Source organism: Protomyctophum parallelum (genome assembly GCF_964188405.1).
Source record: "Protomyctophum parallelum genome assembly, chromosome: 6".
Classification (NCBI taxonomy): domain Eukaryota; kingdom Metazoa; phylum Chordata; class Actinopteri; order Myctophiformes; family Myctophidae; genus Protomyctophum; species Protomyctophum parallelum.
In genome coordinates, this window is record NC_139701.1 from 34,919,772 (window position 1) to 34,933,596 (window position 13,825).

Below are 13,825 nucleotides of genomic sequence, written 5' to 3' on the forward strand. Positions count from 1 at the left end.
CTTTTAGTATTCACACTAATTCCTCCATTCTTTACATTTCCAACTCTGGCCCCCCACCTCCTAACCTTGCCCATCTTTCTCATTCTCAAAACATGCATCACTTACTTTTCATTTGCATTCCACACAACAAGGTGGGAAAACCATGCATGTGTATAGCCCATTGTGTAAATGAAAAGTGTGTTCTTCTTTCGTGAATCTCAGCCTGGACCACTTGGCCAGCGAGCGCCCCAGGCCATACGCTTGTAGACAAGCCTTCAGAGACAGAACGGGGCAGCTGCCTTGTTGTGCAGCTGTGACTGGCTGACTGACTGACTGACTGACACTGACTGACTGACTGACTGACTGACTGACTGACTCATTGTCGAAACATGCAACATGCAATCACATACTGTGTGCACATACTCATACAGTATGCTGCAAATGGTGATGTGCAGGTAAAGTGCTTTACAGAGTCGAACATAATCGACGCAGAAAGCACTAAGCAACGGAGATAAATTCCTCCCCTTGCGTCCGTCAGTCTGGGAACGACCCCCAATGCAACGCAAGCAGCGGTCCTCGACGCAAGCAGAGGAAAGTACCCCTGGCGAGCTTTGGCAGCAGAGAGCAAGAAGGCTTTTCCTCCTCTGCTCGACCCCCTCTTTCTGAAAGAGGATGACACTTCCGCCGGCACCTTGAGTTGTAAACGTAAACACGATCGGCATGGATAGATCACATTGAAAGTTAAACAGGACAACATGACATCGTTCGAAGCACAGCTTTGCAAACTCGTCTATGATTATCAGGCCTGGACTGGCCACTGGACGTAATGTCCAGTGGGCCGCCCAATGAATGCTTTAATATTTTTTTGGGCCAAATGTCAGGGATGAAGTTTTGACCCAGTCCAGCCCTGGTGATTATCAGTCCCGAATGGAATCCGCGGCCGCGGTGTTCAGACGAGAACTCTGTGGAATTACAGTGGAGGACAGAGTGTGTACAAGCTCTGATAGTTGTGTATAATTTATCGTCTCCTATGCTTCCATCCTGCAGATGATCACCCACTAGTAATGAACTTCATGTCGCATAGCTTCCTTTGACAATAAATGGTAGACTGCATTGTTTAATCTGCCCTGTGTGAACGCAACATATTTATATGTAGCCTAAAGAGTACATGAAAGGATGGAAAAGAAAAATCCTATTTTACACAGCTGGTGCCAAATGATTAATTGATTACATCACTAGCAAAAGACGCAAAAATGGGTCAATTCAATTAGAATAAACACGTTTCAAGCTTGCAAGGTGTCGGTGTGAGCTTGTAGATTGGCCAGCACAGGCAGTGGTATATACTTCAATATGATAATATAGTGAAAAACTAGTACAGTTATAACTGCATCTCAAGTTTCTCAACTCAAAACAAACTAAAGACTAAATTTGACTGAGGGACTGCCATTGGATTTTTTTGAATTTTCGTTTATTCATGTCATATGAAAGCAGGGAATCATAGCTTCAAATTGACATATTGGTTGTTCAGTTTGACCCACCAGTTTTGGAGATATGGCTTATAGAGTACACTTACACCTAGATACATGTTTAAGCATTTATTTCATATTTACATGTCGATTTCAGCTCTGACACTTATTTCAGACATGCTCTAGTATGTGAAGAGTCTGCCTGTGCTATAAACTCATTTTGGAAAAATAATAATAAAAAAAGTTTTTCTCCTCTGGTGAAAAGCTGTAATTTGCACGATGGCAGTCTCTCAGTCAAATCTGGTCACAAATATAAAGTTGCACTTGTGTCAGTACAGTTTGTACATTCTGTCATAGCTGCCATCTAGTGGATGAATAGTTGATTGCACATTATAGACCGACGCAAGCCTACATTAGCGACGTAACTTACGTAACCTTGTGTGGGTTTTTTTTGTGTACGTTTTCTCTCACCCCTCCGCAAGGCAAAACGGACTCTGTCGAGGCCTGTTCCCCATTTCCTCAATCTTGTGCTCTTATTTGCTCTGCTTTAGGAGCTGTCTACAGTAGGTAATTGACCTGACAGAGAAGTGAAGTCGAGAAGGAAAGTCCTTTCATTTGCCAGGATATACGCATTTGTCTTTATCACCTCGAAAGTCGAAACACAACACTTTCATTTTTTCAGGAATGACTCACCTTCCAGTTTACCAGTCCTGCCACCAGAACAGATATTAGATCACAAATATGAACGATGGCTTGCTGTATTGTAACATACAAGTGAGTCAATTCAGCTCAGGTCCGATATGAAAAGCCAACGACCATGACGTATGCGGAAGTGCTGTTAATGCCTGTGCTGTCACCCATTATACGTCACTCACCTCACCTCTGCGTCTTCACCCCAGCTTTTGCCGTTTCCGTTTCAATTAGGAAGCAAAATATTATTCTAAGCCTGTGTAATAAACATTATTTTTCTTCAGAAGTGTTAATATTGTAACCGCAGTGCTGCAAAAACTCTGAAATGAGCCCAGAATGTCCGCGTTCTGTTCAACCACCGTGGCTGCAGCCTAGAGACAAAAGGGTCAAAAGCTCAAAACTCAAAATCCACCTAATTTGATGGTTGCAGTGTCCAGGTTTGGCTGAACTTGCATTGTCTATTGTATATTTACTTCTACTTGTTTTCCTTCTTTCAGCAACACGCATGCACGCACGCACGCACGCACGCACACACACACACACACACACACACACACTCACTCAGAAGCTGTGAAGGTGGGTCAACAAAATATATCTGACATCCTACTGTTTTGAAACATTCCGAAAAAAACAGTAACAGTAACAGTGTGTGTGTGTGTGTGTGTGTGTGTGTGTGTGTGTGTGTGTGTGTGTGTGTGTGTGTGTGTGTGTGTGTGTGTGTGTGTGTGTGCGTGCGTGCGTGCGTGCAATCTAAGCATGTGTGTGTGACACTGTGTGTGTGGGTGGGTGTGCGTGCGTGTGGGTGGGTGTGCGTGCATGCTTGCGCGTTCGTCTGTAATCTAAGCATGTGTGTGTGTGTGTGTGTGTGTGTGTGTGTGTGTGTGTGTGTGTGTGTGTGTGTGTGTGTGTGTGTGTGCGTGCGTGCGTGCGTGCGTGCGTGCGTGTGGGTGGGTGGGTGTGCGTGCATGCTTGCGCGTGCGTCTGTAATCTAAGCGTGTGTGCATAGCATACCCTGTATTGGATTCTGCTCTGGATCAGTGAGCTCCGTGATCAGTGAAGCAGCCCCGAAGTCCACTTTCTCTTTCTTGCCCCTTCTTATCCCATTCTCGTCTCTCCTTTGGTTTCATAGCACTTTATTAAGTAATACCTACCAGACAAGGCCCTCATAGTCGTGGAGCATTAGCCTTGTTGACTGTCAGCTGTTTGTAATATCTACTCAAGGCCCCTCAGGGCCAGAAGATGTTCCTGTGTGTCTCGGCTGGTCAAGAAGAGACCTGCCTTTGTCTGGCTGAGGGTCTGCTGCCATAAACAAAGCTTTGGAGGCTGGCAGTTATAGAATTAATATGCTTACTTACTCAGGCAATAAATCGGCTGCATTTTTCAGTGATCCTGGAGCGGTGTAATGTTTTTTGTTTTTAATGAATCCATTTGTGATTAAAACCTCTGTGCTTCTTAAAAACATTTGACTCATATCGCATATTGGTAAACACCACCGCCTCCCTGCTTCCCTTCAGACACGATATCGATAGGTTACAAATGTAAGACTGGTTATTTGTGTATTACGAGCAATATGACTCGCTTATGGGAGAGCGCCCCCTGGCGCGATCCAGACAATTCTTTGGCTGGATCAAGGTTGCACCAGGCGTCAGCAGGGTACCACCTCTTTTTGTTTGTGCTACAGTACATAAGACACTTCCGTGGCCCGGTGCGTTATTCAAGATAAGCATTTTCCTTCCTCGCTTATCATGCAAGGAGGGTGTTTCGGTGAGATATCTTGCTTGTGAGAACTGCAAACACTGAGAACTGCATGTTCCAGGGGAATCAGAGTCACATCCAGTCTATAAAATCTGGCCAAGGGTGAAGACCAGCTTGCCACCGCACAGATATTTTAGATAGTAATCTGTTTAAAATGGGCCCAGGATGTAGATATCGCTCCATAAGAGGCCAGTCGCATCTTTTCCCATAACTGCACCGATCTGCGTAAAAGTTTCTATGCACACTCCCTAGAGGGTAGAGGCCAATTAAGGGGAAAAGTCTGCCCTGCATTTTTCAAATCTGCCTTTAGCAAAACATTTGTATAGACGTGGGTTGTATCCGTTATGTTGGCTGTATTATTTGTATCTTCACACATCTTAACTAGGGGAAAGTGTCCGTATAGAGTGTGTGGCATGGGGTAATCTGATCTGACCTCTGATAGCTAATCTAACGGAGTCCGGGTGGGATGTGGTTGGGAACAGCCCGCTGATAAGGGGGTGTGAACGGATTGTCCTGCACTGTCCCTGACAGACAGTAGGGCTTTTGTGAGGGAAAAGGCCACTTCTCTCACCGCTGACCCTCACCGTTCACCTTTACCTTGCTCTCCCCGTCTCTCCATAGCTCTCCCGCCCTCTTCACCTTCTCTTCTTCTTGCCCCTCTTGCACACTGCTTTTCCAGTACGCACCTCACCCCACCTTCAGGTCCTCCTCTTACTCCCCTCTGTTCTCGCTAGTGATGGTCAAATAGTCCTTTCTATAGAATCGGTTTTGTGTTTTGTCACAACACAGTCTTACAACTATAAAATATGCATCCATCTCTCCAACAATATCAAATGTTGTATTAAGTATTGCATAAACTGGATATATAGAATCACTTTTTCATCTAATTAATTATAAATGGTTATTGTGTCCCATTTATTATACTAATTGGTGTCCTGGTGAAGTCTAACTAATGAATAAATACAATCTGTGTATTTATACCTACACTGAAAGAGCATTTGTGACCAGATTTGACTGAGAGACTGCCATCGCGCAAATTCCAGCTTTTCACCAGAGGAGAGAAACTTTTATTTTATTTTTTATTTTATGAGATAATAGCACAGGTAGACTCTTCACATACTAGAGCATGTCTGAAATAAGTGTCAGAGCTGAAATCGACATGTAAATATGAAATAAATGCTTTCAAGTCTGTTTTCTCAACTCACTGTTTTCTACAAGACATTACTCTATAAGCCATATCTCCAAAACTGGTGGGTCAAACTGAACAACCAATATGTCAATTTGATGCTATGATTCCCTGCTTTCATATGGCATGAAAAAACGAAAATTCAAAAAAATCCAATGGCAGTCCCTCAGTCAAATTTAGTCACATTTGTTAAACTATGTTGACCTCATGCCCTGCCTCCCGTCACTTGTTCCCTAACAGACAGGGCCCACCTTCATGCAGAGAGGTCAGAGGTGGCCCCGGAGTATGGCCTGCTCAGAGCGCCCTCAGCCAAAACACTGAAACCTCTGGAAGACATCAACACCAAGCTCTATGTCGGGACTGAGGTGATCCTTCAATAAGATCAGCATCAGCTCGTGTTGCAACATTAAGCTGTCGTTAAACTGTTTTGGCTTGTTTATATCATTCAGTTACACTGGTGTCAAGTGACTGAGCTATCTAACGCATACAGTATACTTGACCCAACATAAAACCACAATGCAACATTATATCTATTAGTAAATTAAAGGGATTGCATACTACATTTGCAAAAGTATTTTTTTTTTAATTGTAGTGTTCATCCTAATGTTTAACATTTCAATATTTAACAGGAAGGCGGGCTTGTTTACACTGACTGGAAGTTGGAGAAAGACATTGACACAGGGAGACTGCACAGTGAGTATGCATGGACTACACTTATTAGTGGCAGTGGTGTTTATAGTGTTTGAGGCTTCATTCAGTTAGTTTTGGGTTGCATACAGTAGATAAGATTTATTTTACTGAGGTAAATAGTATTCATGAGAACATTTGTCTCTTGAAAAGGACAATGTATTATACATCTGTTTTGCCAATCATATCCTGTCCCAAGTTCCAACAGACATTGAGCCAATCAACCTTAACTATCATTAAGTTGATATCCTCATGTTGCTTTAGAATGCCAAAGGAATGTGATTATAAATAGCCTCTTGTCATAACACAGTGTGCGTAGGACATTTAGTTGGACATAGAAGGTAAATTGCTCTTTGTAATGAACTGCTCTCAGCATGTTTTGCTCTCGATTAGTGATTCATGATGGGAAAAATAAGCATAGACATTCATGGGAAATGTCATTGTACTGTACAGGCTTCCTTAAAATGAATTTCTTATTTGGCCATGCAGTTATTACATCAGTACGTCATGACATTGAGTGCCAGGGCGTCTGGTACACATGGCATACCATCCATCAAAATATAGTACAATTCAACATTGATCAACACATACTGTAGACACAGCATGTCTTTCTCTCCCTCTCTGTATATCCATGTCTCCATTGTCTGTGATTTATTCCCTCTTGAATACTACTGTCCATAACCAGTGTGATTTATTTGCCGTCTGTGCTGGGGTTGTGTGGAATTACACAGGATATATTTTATAGTCTCTTTCTGTCTGTCTGCCTTTCGGCGCTCGTCTCTAGGTACCAAGCCTACTCACTGTTTCAACGTCCATGACGGGCCAGTGAACACCGTGCGGCGATCGCCCTTCTTCAAAGACATCGTTCTAACAGTTGGCGGCTGGACATTTGCCATCTGGAAGGAGGGAGTCACGGTAACGACAGCGACCGGCCGCCGCAACGTTAAGCATCGCATTTCAGTACATCTGAACCACTGACCCTGGCACGACTTCTAAAGCACAGAAACAAGAGATTTCTAAACCGCCGCGACTCTAAAATATCACCCCCCTTTGACCTCCAAGGTTAAATTTAAATTAAATTGTTTCCGTGCCATTGGGGTAATTTGAGCCATGGAGGCATAGAAGATTAAATGGATAGCACATAAGGCTTGAACCCATTTGATAAGGCTGACCCTACAACCCTCCCCCTCACTCAGATCAGATCACTCAGATCAGCCAACACAGGGAGGCTGGCAGAACCTTCACTAAGGAAGAGGAAGAACATCCGCACACCACTTTGTAGAGCTCCGAGACTTACTTTATTTTAAGGCAAACAAAAATGCATTTTTGTTGCTTTCAAAGGTCCCAAACTCTTCTCCCTTCTGGCTCCAAAACTATGGAATGAACTTCCCATTGCAATCCGAACTGCAGACTCACTCCCAAAGTCCCAATCTTCTGCCGTAGTCTGAAAACTCACCTCTACGGACTCCATATTAGCCCGTAGCACTTGCCGTGGCACTTGCTCTAGCCTCAGCGACCTTACAGACAGACTATGCAAAGGCTAAATTTGTGTAATTTAGATAGCATTTTATGTAGACATAGCACTCTATGGTGTATACTCATAGGTTCCTTGTACTTCCTTGTTCCTTTCTACTGTTAGACGGATGTTAGGTTCTTAGCTTGCTTATGCTTCTTGATGACTATTTTTATGTATTTGATGTATTACCATGTTTTTGTCCTTACTGTAAGTGCGTCTGCTAAATGCCTAAATTGTAAATTGTTATGACATTTTCTAACCGTCCCTCCGCCCTGCAGGTGGGCCCAGTCATGCGGTCGTCGTGCTCCCAGGAGATGTGCACGGTGGGTTACTGGTCCCAGTCACGACCAGCCGTCTTCTTCATCGGAACAGAGGACGGCAACGTCCAGGTGTGGGACCTGCTGGAGAAGTCCCACGAGCCGTCGCAGGTCCAGAACGTCTCCCCGGTCAAGATCACCTGCATCAAACCCTGCATAGTCTCCTGTGAGTCCTCCCTTTGTCCTTGGGGCCTCTGAACGTCACTTCTTGCCTCTGCTGCGGCTACGAAAACCATTCTGCTGCTGTGTGTGCGTGTGTTCGTGTGTCTGATTTATATCTAATTGCATGCCCGTGTTATGCACCGAAAATAGCAGATCTACAAGCTCACAATGCGTCACAGCGTTATGCGCTTTGAGCTTGTAATCTGATATTTGGCTTCAGTGTTGGTGTGTGTGTGTGTGTGTGTGTGTGTGTGTGTGCCTGTGTGTGTGTGCCTGTGTGTGTGCCTGCGCGTGCGTGCTTGTGCTTGTCTAACACAGCCAAGCAGCACCTCCTGGCAGCGTCCGATGAACATGGAACGCTCCACATACTTGAGATCCCGTGGACCCTCCGCAGACCCTCCAGTAATGAGGTTAGACATTCCAATCCCCCCCTGTTTCACTTAAAAGACACCCGTAACAGATCAGGATTTCTTAAACTCTGACAATAAAGAGTAGGATAATACTGTATGAGGGGAAAGTCGTGTTTTTTGAGTGGTGCAACCACTCCTATAGACAGCTATGTGTGTCCCTGGCTGGCTGCCTGAGTCTGTCCCTGGCTGGCTGGGTCCGTCCGAGCACAAAAATAGCGTTTGGTTGGTTTTCACCACCAATGTCACTGTTGCGCAGCCTAACACACACACATTAACTGATGATGATTTGGGGTGTGACAGTACAGTACAGTGACAGTACAGTACAGTACAGTACAGTAGAGGGACCCCCTGGGGACCCCACAAGGTAACTGTCATTTCTCAACCATTTCGGACCCGGGCGGCTCTCCGGAACCGGGCCGGCCCCCTGGGCGCATTCCTGTGGGTCTGGAACTCCACACGGAGTTGCATCACTCACTTCACAGTTCACACGGGTGTGATTTTTCAGATATACATTCGTTATGAACAAATTGAGAGCGGTGAAATGCTATCAGCATTCAGCCACTCATCAACCACTGCAGGACGATGTAATTAAAATAGATTTGAGCATCATTTAATTATTTATACTGCGTCATACTCCGTTCACTCTAGCGGTGACAAATTAACAGGCTACAAGTCATTTTCACACTTCAGCGGCGACACTGCAGCAATGTAGCCGCCGGCCACTCTGTTATTAGCCTGGAACTCACCTATGCTTTTTATGGCATAGGCAGCTCCCGGCAGGATCCGCCGGGAGAAACTATGCGCAGCTGTGCGACATGAGACTAATTACTTAGAGCGACAGAGAGAGAGAAGAGCGTGTGTGTGTACATGTGTGCGTGTGTATGTCAATTTTACAAAGGTGCAGACGATCAGAAATCAGCAGAGAGTGAGCAATGTTTGCGCTACTCTATGCCGAATTGAAGTGGACTCAGACCATCCCTGGAAATAAAAACGTCTGGGTTTCCGAGGCTACTCTGTTATTAGCTTTTGTTGCCAGTAATAATGTGAATGCAGTATCAGCGTTGTCCTGATCTAATTTACTTATACAGTACATGCAGACCTTGCTCTTGCATGCTACTAATGTTCTCTCTCCCCCCCCCCCCTCTCTCTCTGCATTGCAGAAGCTGAGTATGAGTAAGTACTTTGAGAAGGACGTGGACAGGCTGCTGTATTTCAGTACGAGGAAGACGATGCAGGCCCAGGAGAAGAGGCACATGGAGGTTGAGGAAATCCGAAAGAAGAAGGTGAGAAATGGATTTTATCCATATGGTATTATTTGTGATATAACTTAAGTGTTGTCTTTTCTGGGTGCTCGGGTGGAGGAGCAGGGGACAACATTTCCTTCCCACCACCGTGGAGACTCTTGTTATTCAAGTCCCCAAGACATCAGGGAACGACAGCTTTCTACCTCTGGTCCGCCCTGAGGCAGGACTCCAGAGAAGAAGGGAAGATATAACCTCACTGTCAGCTCTGTAGCAGTGGCCGGCAAACTGCGCTCTTCTGGATCGGACCAGTGAAGAAACACAGGGAAGGTGTACAGTATTTGTTAAAATCATGCTTTTATGTGGACACGCCCACCAGTTCATTAAGTTTGCCTGGTTTGCCTGGTGGGTGTTGATAGGTGGTGAATGGTGATCCACCTGAACTGAAGCCACACCCACAGCTGTAGTTGTATGATAAAATGTTTTTAAATGAAGTTGTGATTTTTATTATTTTATTGTAAAGCACTTTGGTACAACTTGTTGTTATTTAAATGTGCTATAGAAATAAAGATGGTATGGTATGGTATGGTATGATAAAGGGGGAGGGGTTAGGGGACGGGCTGATAGGGTTCAGCCTCCAGGAAGAAACCCTAAATACAAAGTTAATACACCATTGCACATAAAAACGACTCCAGGGTGTCTAATGAAGTACGGTCACCTCATAGACACATGAAAAACTGGAAAAATACAAAAATTGTGGCACTCCATCTTTAAAAAATAACATAATGCAAACAGATGTACACCACACAGGGCGAAAGAAACAGAGACCTTTAAACTCAAGACACTGCCCACACTGCCACCTTTAGATCTCCATATATGGAGCAGACACATAACATGTGTTGATCTGACCTCATCAAACCCTGTACACTTAACATGCTCCTTATATGGCCAGTACAGAATTAATTCCATGTTGATCTGATAATAATAATCTACTGAATTTATTCATTAACTTCTAGCTGAGTGAAATGAACAACAAATCCCCTCTACCTGTTTGGTCATATCCACATTACTAATGATCTTTTTTCGGAATATTATTGAGTAAATGTCTTGATAGAACCAATAGCAATAGTCATCCAAAAATGTTGTTACAACATCGTTGATATTACATTCTGTGGTTAAAAAAAACATATTGGAATATTTGATGTCAATATGACTCATACTAGTCCTCAGGCTTATTGCGGTGATGCCAGCCCAGTCTGAATTCCCTCGGCAGCTGTAAACAAATCTCTGCATTAACCAGTATAAATTTGCAATCAGTTTTGTGTTTCACTTTGACAACCTTTGCATGCATGACTCCTCTCCTCTCTTTGGAATAATGGCTTCTATCGACCCAGTCAAAAGTGCTGAGGCCAATTCTGCAAAGTTGAAACTTTAAAAGCAGGAAAAGACCCCCCCCCCCCCCCACACACACACACACACACACACACACACACACACACACACACACACCCTCTCTCTCTCTCTCTCTCTCTCTCTCTCATAACTAATTCATTCAGATGGTTATTTGATCTCAGTACTATGGAGAGCGTGGTTATTGACAGCCGATGCCTGATAGTTTATCTGAATGTTGTTTTTCCCTAAACCAACTGAGGCTACATCTCCAATTCTCCATTGGAGTATTCAGACCTTGAAAGTCTGGGATGACTTTCAGCATACATTATAATGCTGCTATTGTTTTGGACCGTCATTTTGGTAGGAAATGTATGTCCTCTTTGTATATCTGTCTACTCATTTGAGTAAAGTATTGTCAGTTGGGTAAAGTATTGTTAGTTGGGTATATTTTAGAAGCTTTTTAGAAGCAATTGGTAATTCGATGTGTTCACTGTTGTGTGTTTTTAGCCAGACTTTGTTTTGGCACAAACGTTTTTCTTGCTATTTCCGCAAGTAACACAGTTGTAGTATAAATCAAGCTTGATTATGAATAATTATCCTAATATTCCATGTATTCCATTCAGTCATGTGAAATAACACAGGTTCTATTTTTGTTCCCACATTTGTTGTTTCTTAAATGTTCTCGTGGTCTTCTGAAATAAAAGCACAAGAGTTACTTATCTCGCAGAGCTTGACAATATGATTGAACATGAGTATAGTAAAGTCACATATTTTCAAGCAAAACAGCAATCATTCATTCTTGTTCCCAAGTCCCAACTATAGCTTGGCAAATTTCAGCTGAAGTTGTGAACACACTATTAACTACTACGAGGTCAAATACTTTATGACAAGACACCACAGGAATGTCAAACAAACACTACATTCCAGAGTTGAATGCACTGCATCTCGAGAATTGATAAAAATTCTTGAGTGTGCATTTGTTTTCCTCTGTGAATTTATTTTAGTTGTGCTTTCCAGCTGTGATAATGTGATCACTTGAGAAAACAAACTAACATTGTTACCCTCATAATCTTATGATGACTAATTTGAAATATACATTTAAATTAAAATGTATTTGAAAATCTCTTTTTGGTTCCGACAGAGTACTGTATAAAGTAGCCATTATGCGATTGTCTTCCCAGTATATTCTAATTCTAATTCTAATAGTTAACATTTCATGTGCAGTTAACCACTTAAAGTAAGCCCTATACACTTTGCCATACAGTTCATCTATTGTACAAGCTTTTTTTATGTTGACATATACTGTACAGTATACAGTATACCAATACCAGACTTTTAATTGTAACAGAGTATTTCTACATTGCAATATTGATACTCTTAATTAAATACAAATTGTGAGTAGACCTACTTTTTCCACCACTGAAGATAAGTAATAATTGATCCAGCTTCACTCTTGCCTTTTCTGTGCAGGAGGCCATTGTGCCGGAGAAGTCATTGGAACAGATGGAACTAGAGATCTCCAAGGAGTATGACGACTACTGCAGTCTGGAGGAGGCCATTCTCAGGGACATGGCTCTGCCGTCAGACACACTGAATAGCACATCTGACCTCTCCCTGTTCTTCTTGCAGTCTTCATCACACAAACATGCACACATGCACACGTACACACACAACCGGACATTGTGAATACCTTTAAGCCTGATTTTTGAGTGGTGCAACCACTCCCTTAAGGAGCTATGTGTGTGGGTGGGTGGCTGGGTGGGTGGGTGCGTCTGAGCACAAAAACAGCATGGTTGTTTTTCACCACCTGTGCACAACCTAACACACACACAAACACACACACGGACATATTAACTGTATATATGGTGATTTCGGGTGTGCCAGTACAGTACAGTACAGTGACAGTACAGTACACTGTACCAGGAAGTTGTACATGCACAAAATGTGTGCATGTACAACTTCCTGGTCTCAACTGCGCATGTTTCTTTCCTTCCATGGAGCACCATGGAGCAACATGGTGTCGCCCATACGGTCTTCCCGTCTCGTCCTCTTTAGACAGTCCTTGACGGAAGGCAGGAAGAGCATGCAGACTAGGGGAGCTTAAATACCCCACACAATTGGTCAGCTGACTGCCACATCAGCGAATTACATGTGGGTCTTGCAAACACTGAATACACCCACATGGTAATGCAGCATATTAACCCCTTGAGTATAAGCATGTACCCTTGAGCACAGCATGGAGCCGAGTATGCCTGTCTGAACTAACTCTGCAAGCTACGTATAATATGTTTTTGAGGGGTGCTATCCCCTCCAACAACTGGCTTTCGTAAAATTCCGTCATATGGCAGTCAATTAAGTCTATGGACTTCTATTGACCTAAAAAAACATCACCCCACGTGACCTCATGTGGCAGCCAAGTCTATGTATTTTCGAATGTTTGTTTAGAGAACAAAACAGAGTACGATGTACATTTAAAGTGGTGCCCCTCACTTCACATGAGTGTGATTTTTGTTTTGTTTTTCTGCTACAAAAAGGTTTTGCCAAATGACATTAACATTAGTAAGATATACTCGCATCAGCAAGTGACTTTTCACGTCCCCATGTGAGATCTGATTACCGCGTAATGCCATCCATTCGTCCCCTGTTCACCATTGTTCCCCTGGAGTCAGGCTGATAACATACACTCTGGAATATCTCAAGGATCTGAACTTGGCAGGAAATCTATTCACAGTGCTTTAGTTTCACGGCTCGGCTGTCATATGAAATATTAATTGCCTCGTGTTCGCCTGCTATTGATTAAACACCATTGATTCATGCTCAGTGCTATAGCACAGGGAGGGCACTCTACACGACTGGCACATCGTAAATTATCCCCCCCAAATCAGTGGAGCGAAAAAGTCAATTTTAAGGTACATTGTTTTTCAGTCTTCAGAAACACTGCAAGGGGTAATAGTGTAGCCTACAGTAGTGGTTCCCAAAATGGGGTCCGGGGACCCCTAGAGGTCCTTGAGAGAGTTCCAGGGG

At 43.5% G+C, this 13,825-nt stretch overlaps 1 protein-coding gene across 2 annotated transcripts in view; it reads left to right on the top strand.

Annotated features, from left to right (window-relative positions):
* dnai3 (dynein axonemal intermediate chain 3) overlaps positions 1-12,527 on the top strand; it is a 30,828-nt gene extending 18,301 nt beyond the window's left edge. For both annotated transcript variants that reach the window (XM_083767184.1, XM_083767185.1), the window contains 7 exons: positions 5,317-5,441; positions 5,706-5,769; positions 6,548-6,678; positions 7,558-7,762; positions 8,077-8,168; positions 9,329-9,451; positions 12,272-12,527. In XM_083767184.1, the coding sequence (XP_083623310.1) occupies positions 5,317-5,441; positions 5,706-5,769; positions 6,548-6,678; positions 7,558-7,762; positions 8,077-8,168; positions 9,329-9,451; positions 12,272-12,487 (956 nt within the window). In that variant the 3' untranslated portion in view covers positions 12,488-12,527. The remainder of the gene's footprint in view (positions 1-5,316; positions 5,442-5,705; positions 5,770-6,547; positions 6,679-7,557; positions 7,763-8,076; positions 8,169-9,328; positions 9,452-12,271) is intronic.
* Positions 12,528-13,825: the final 1,298 nt, after the last annotated feature.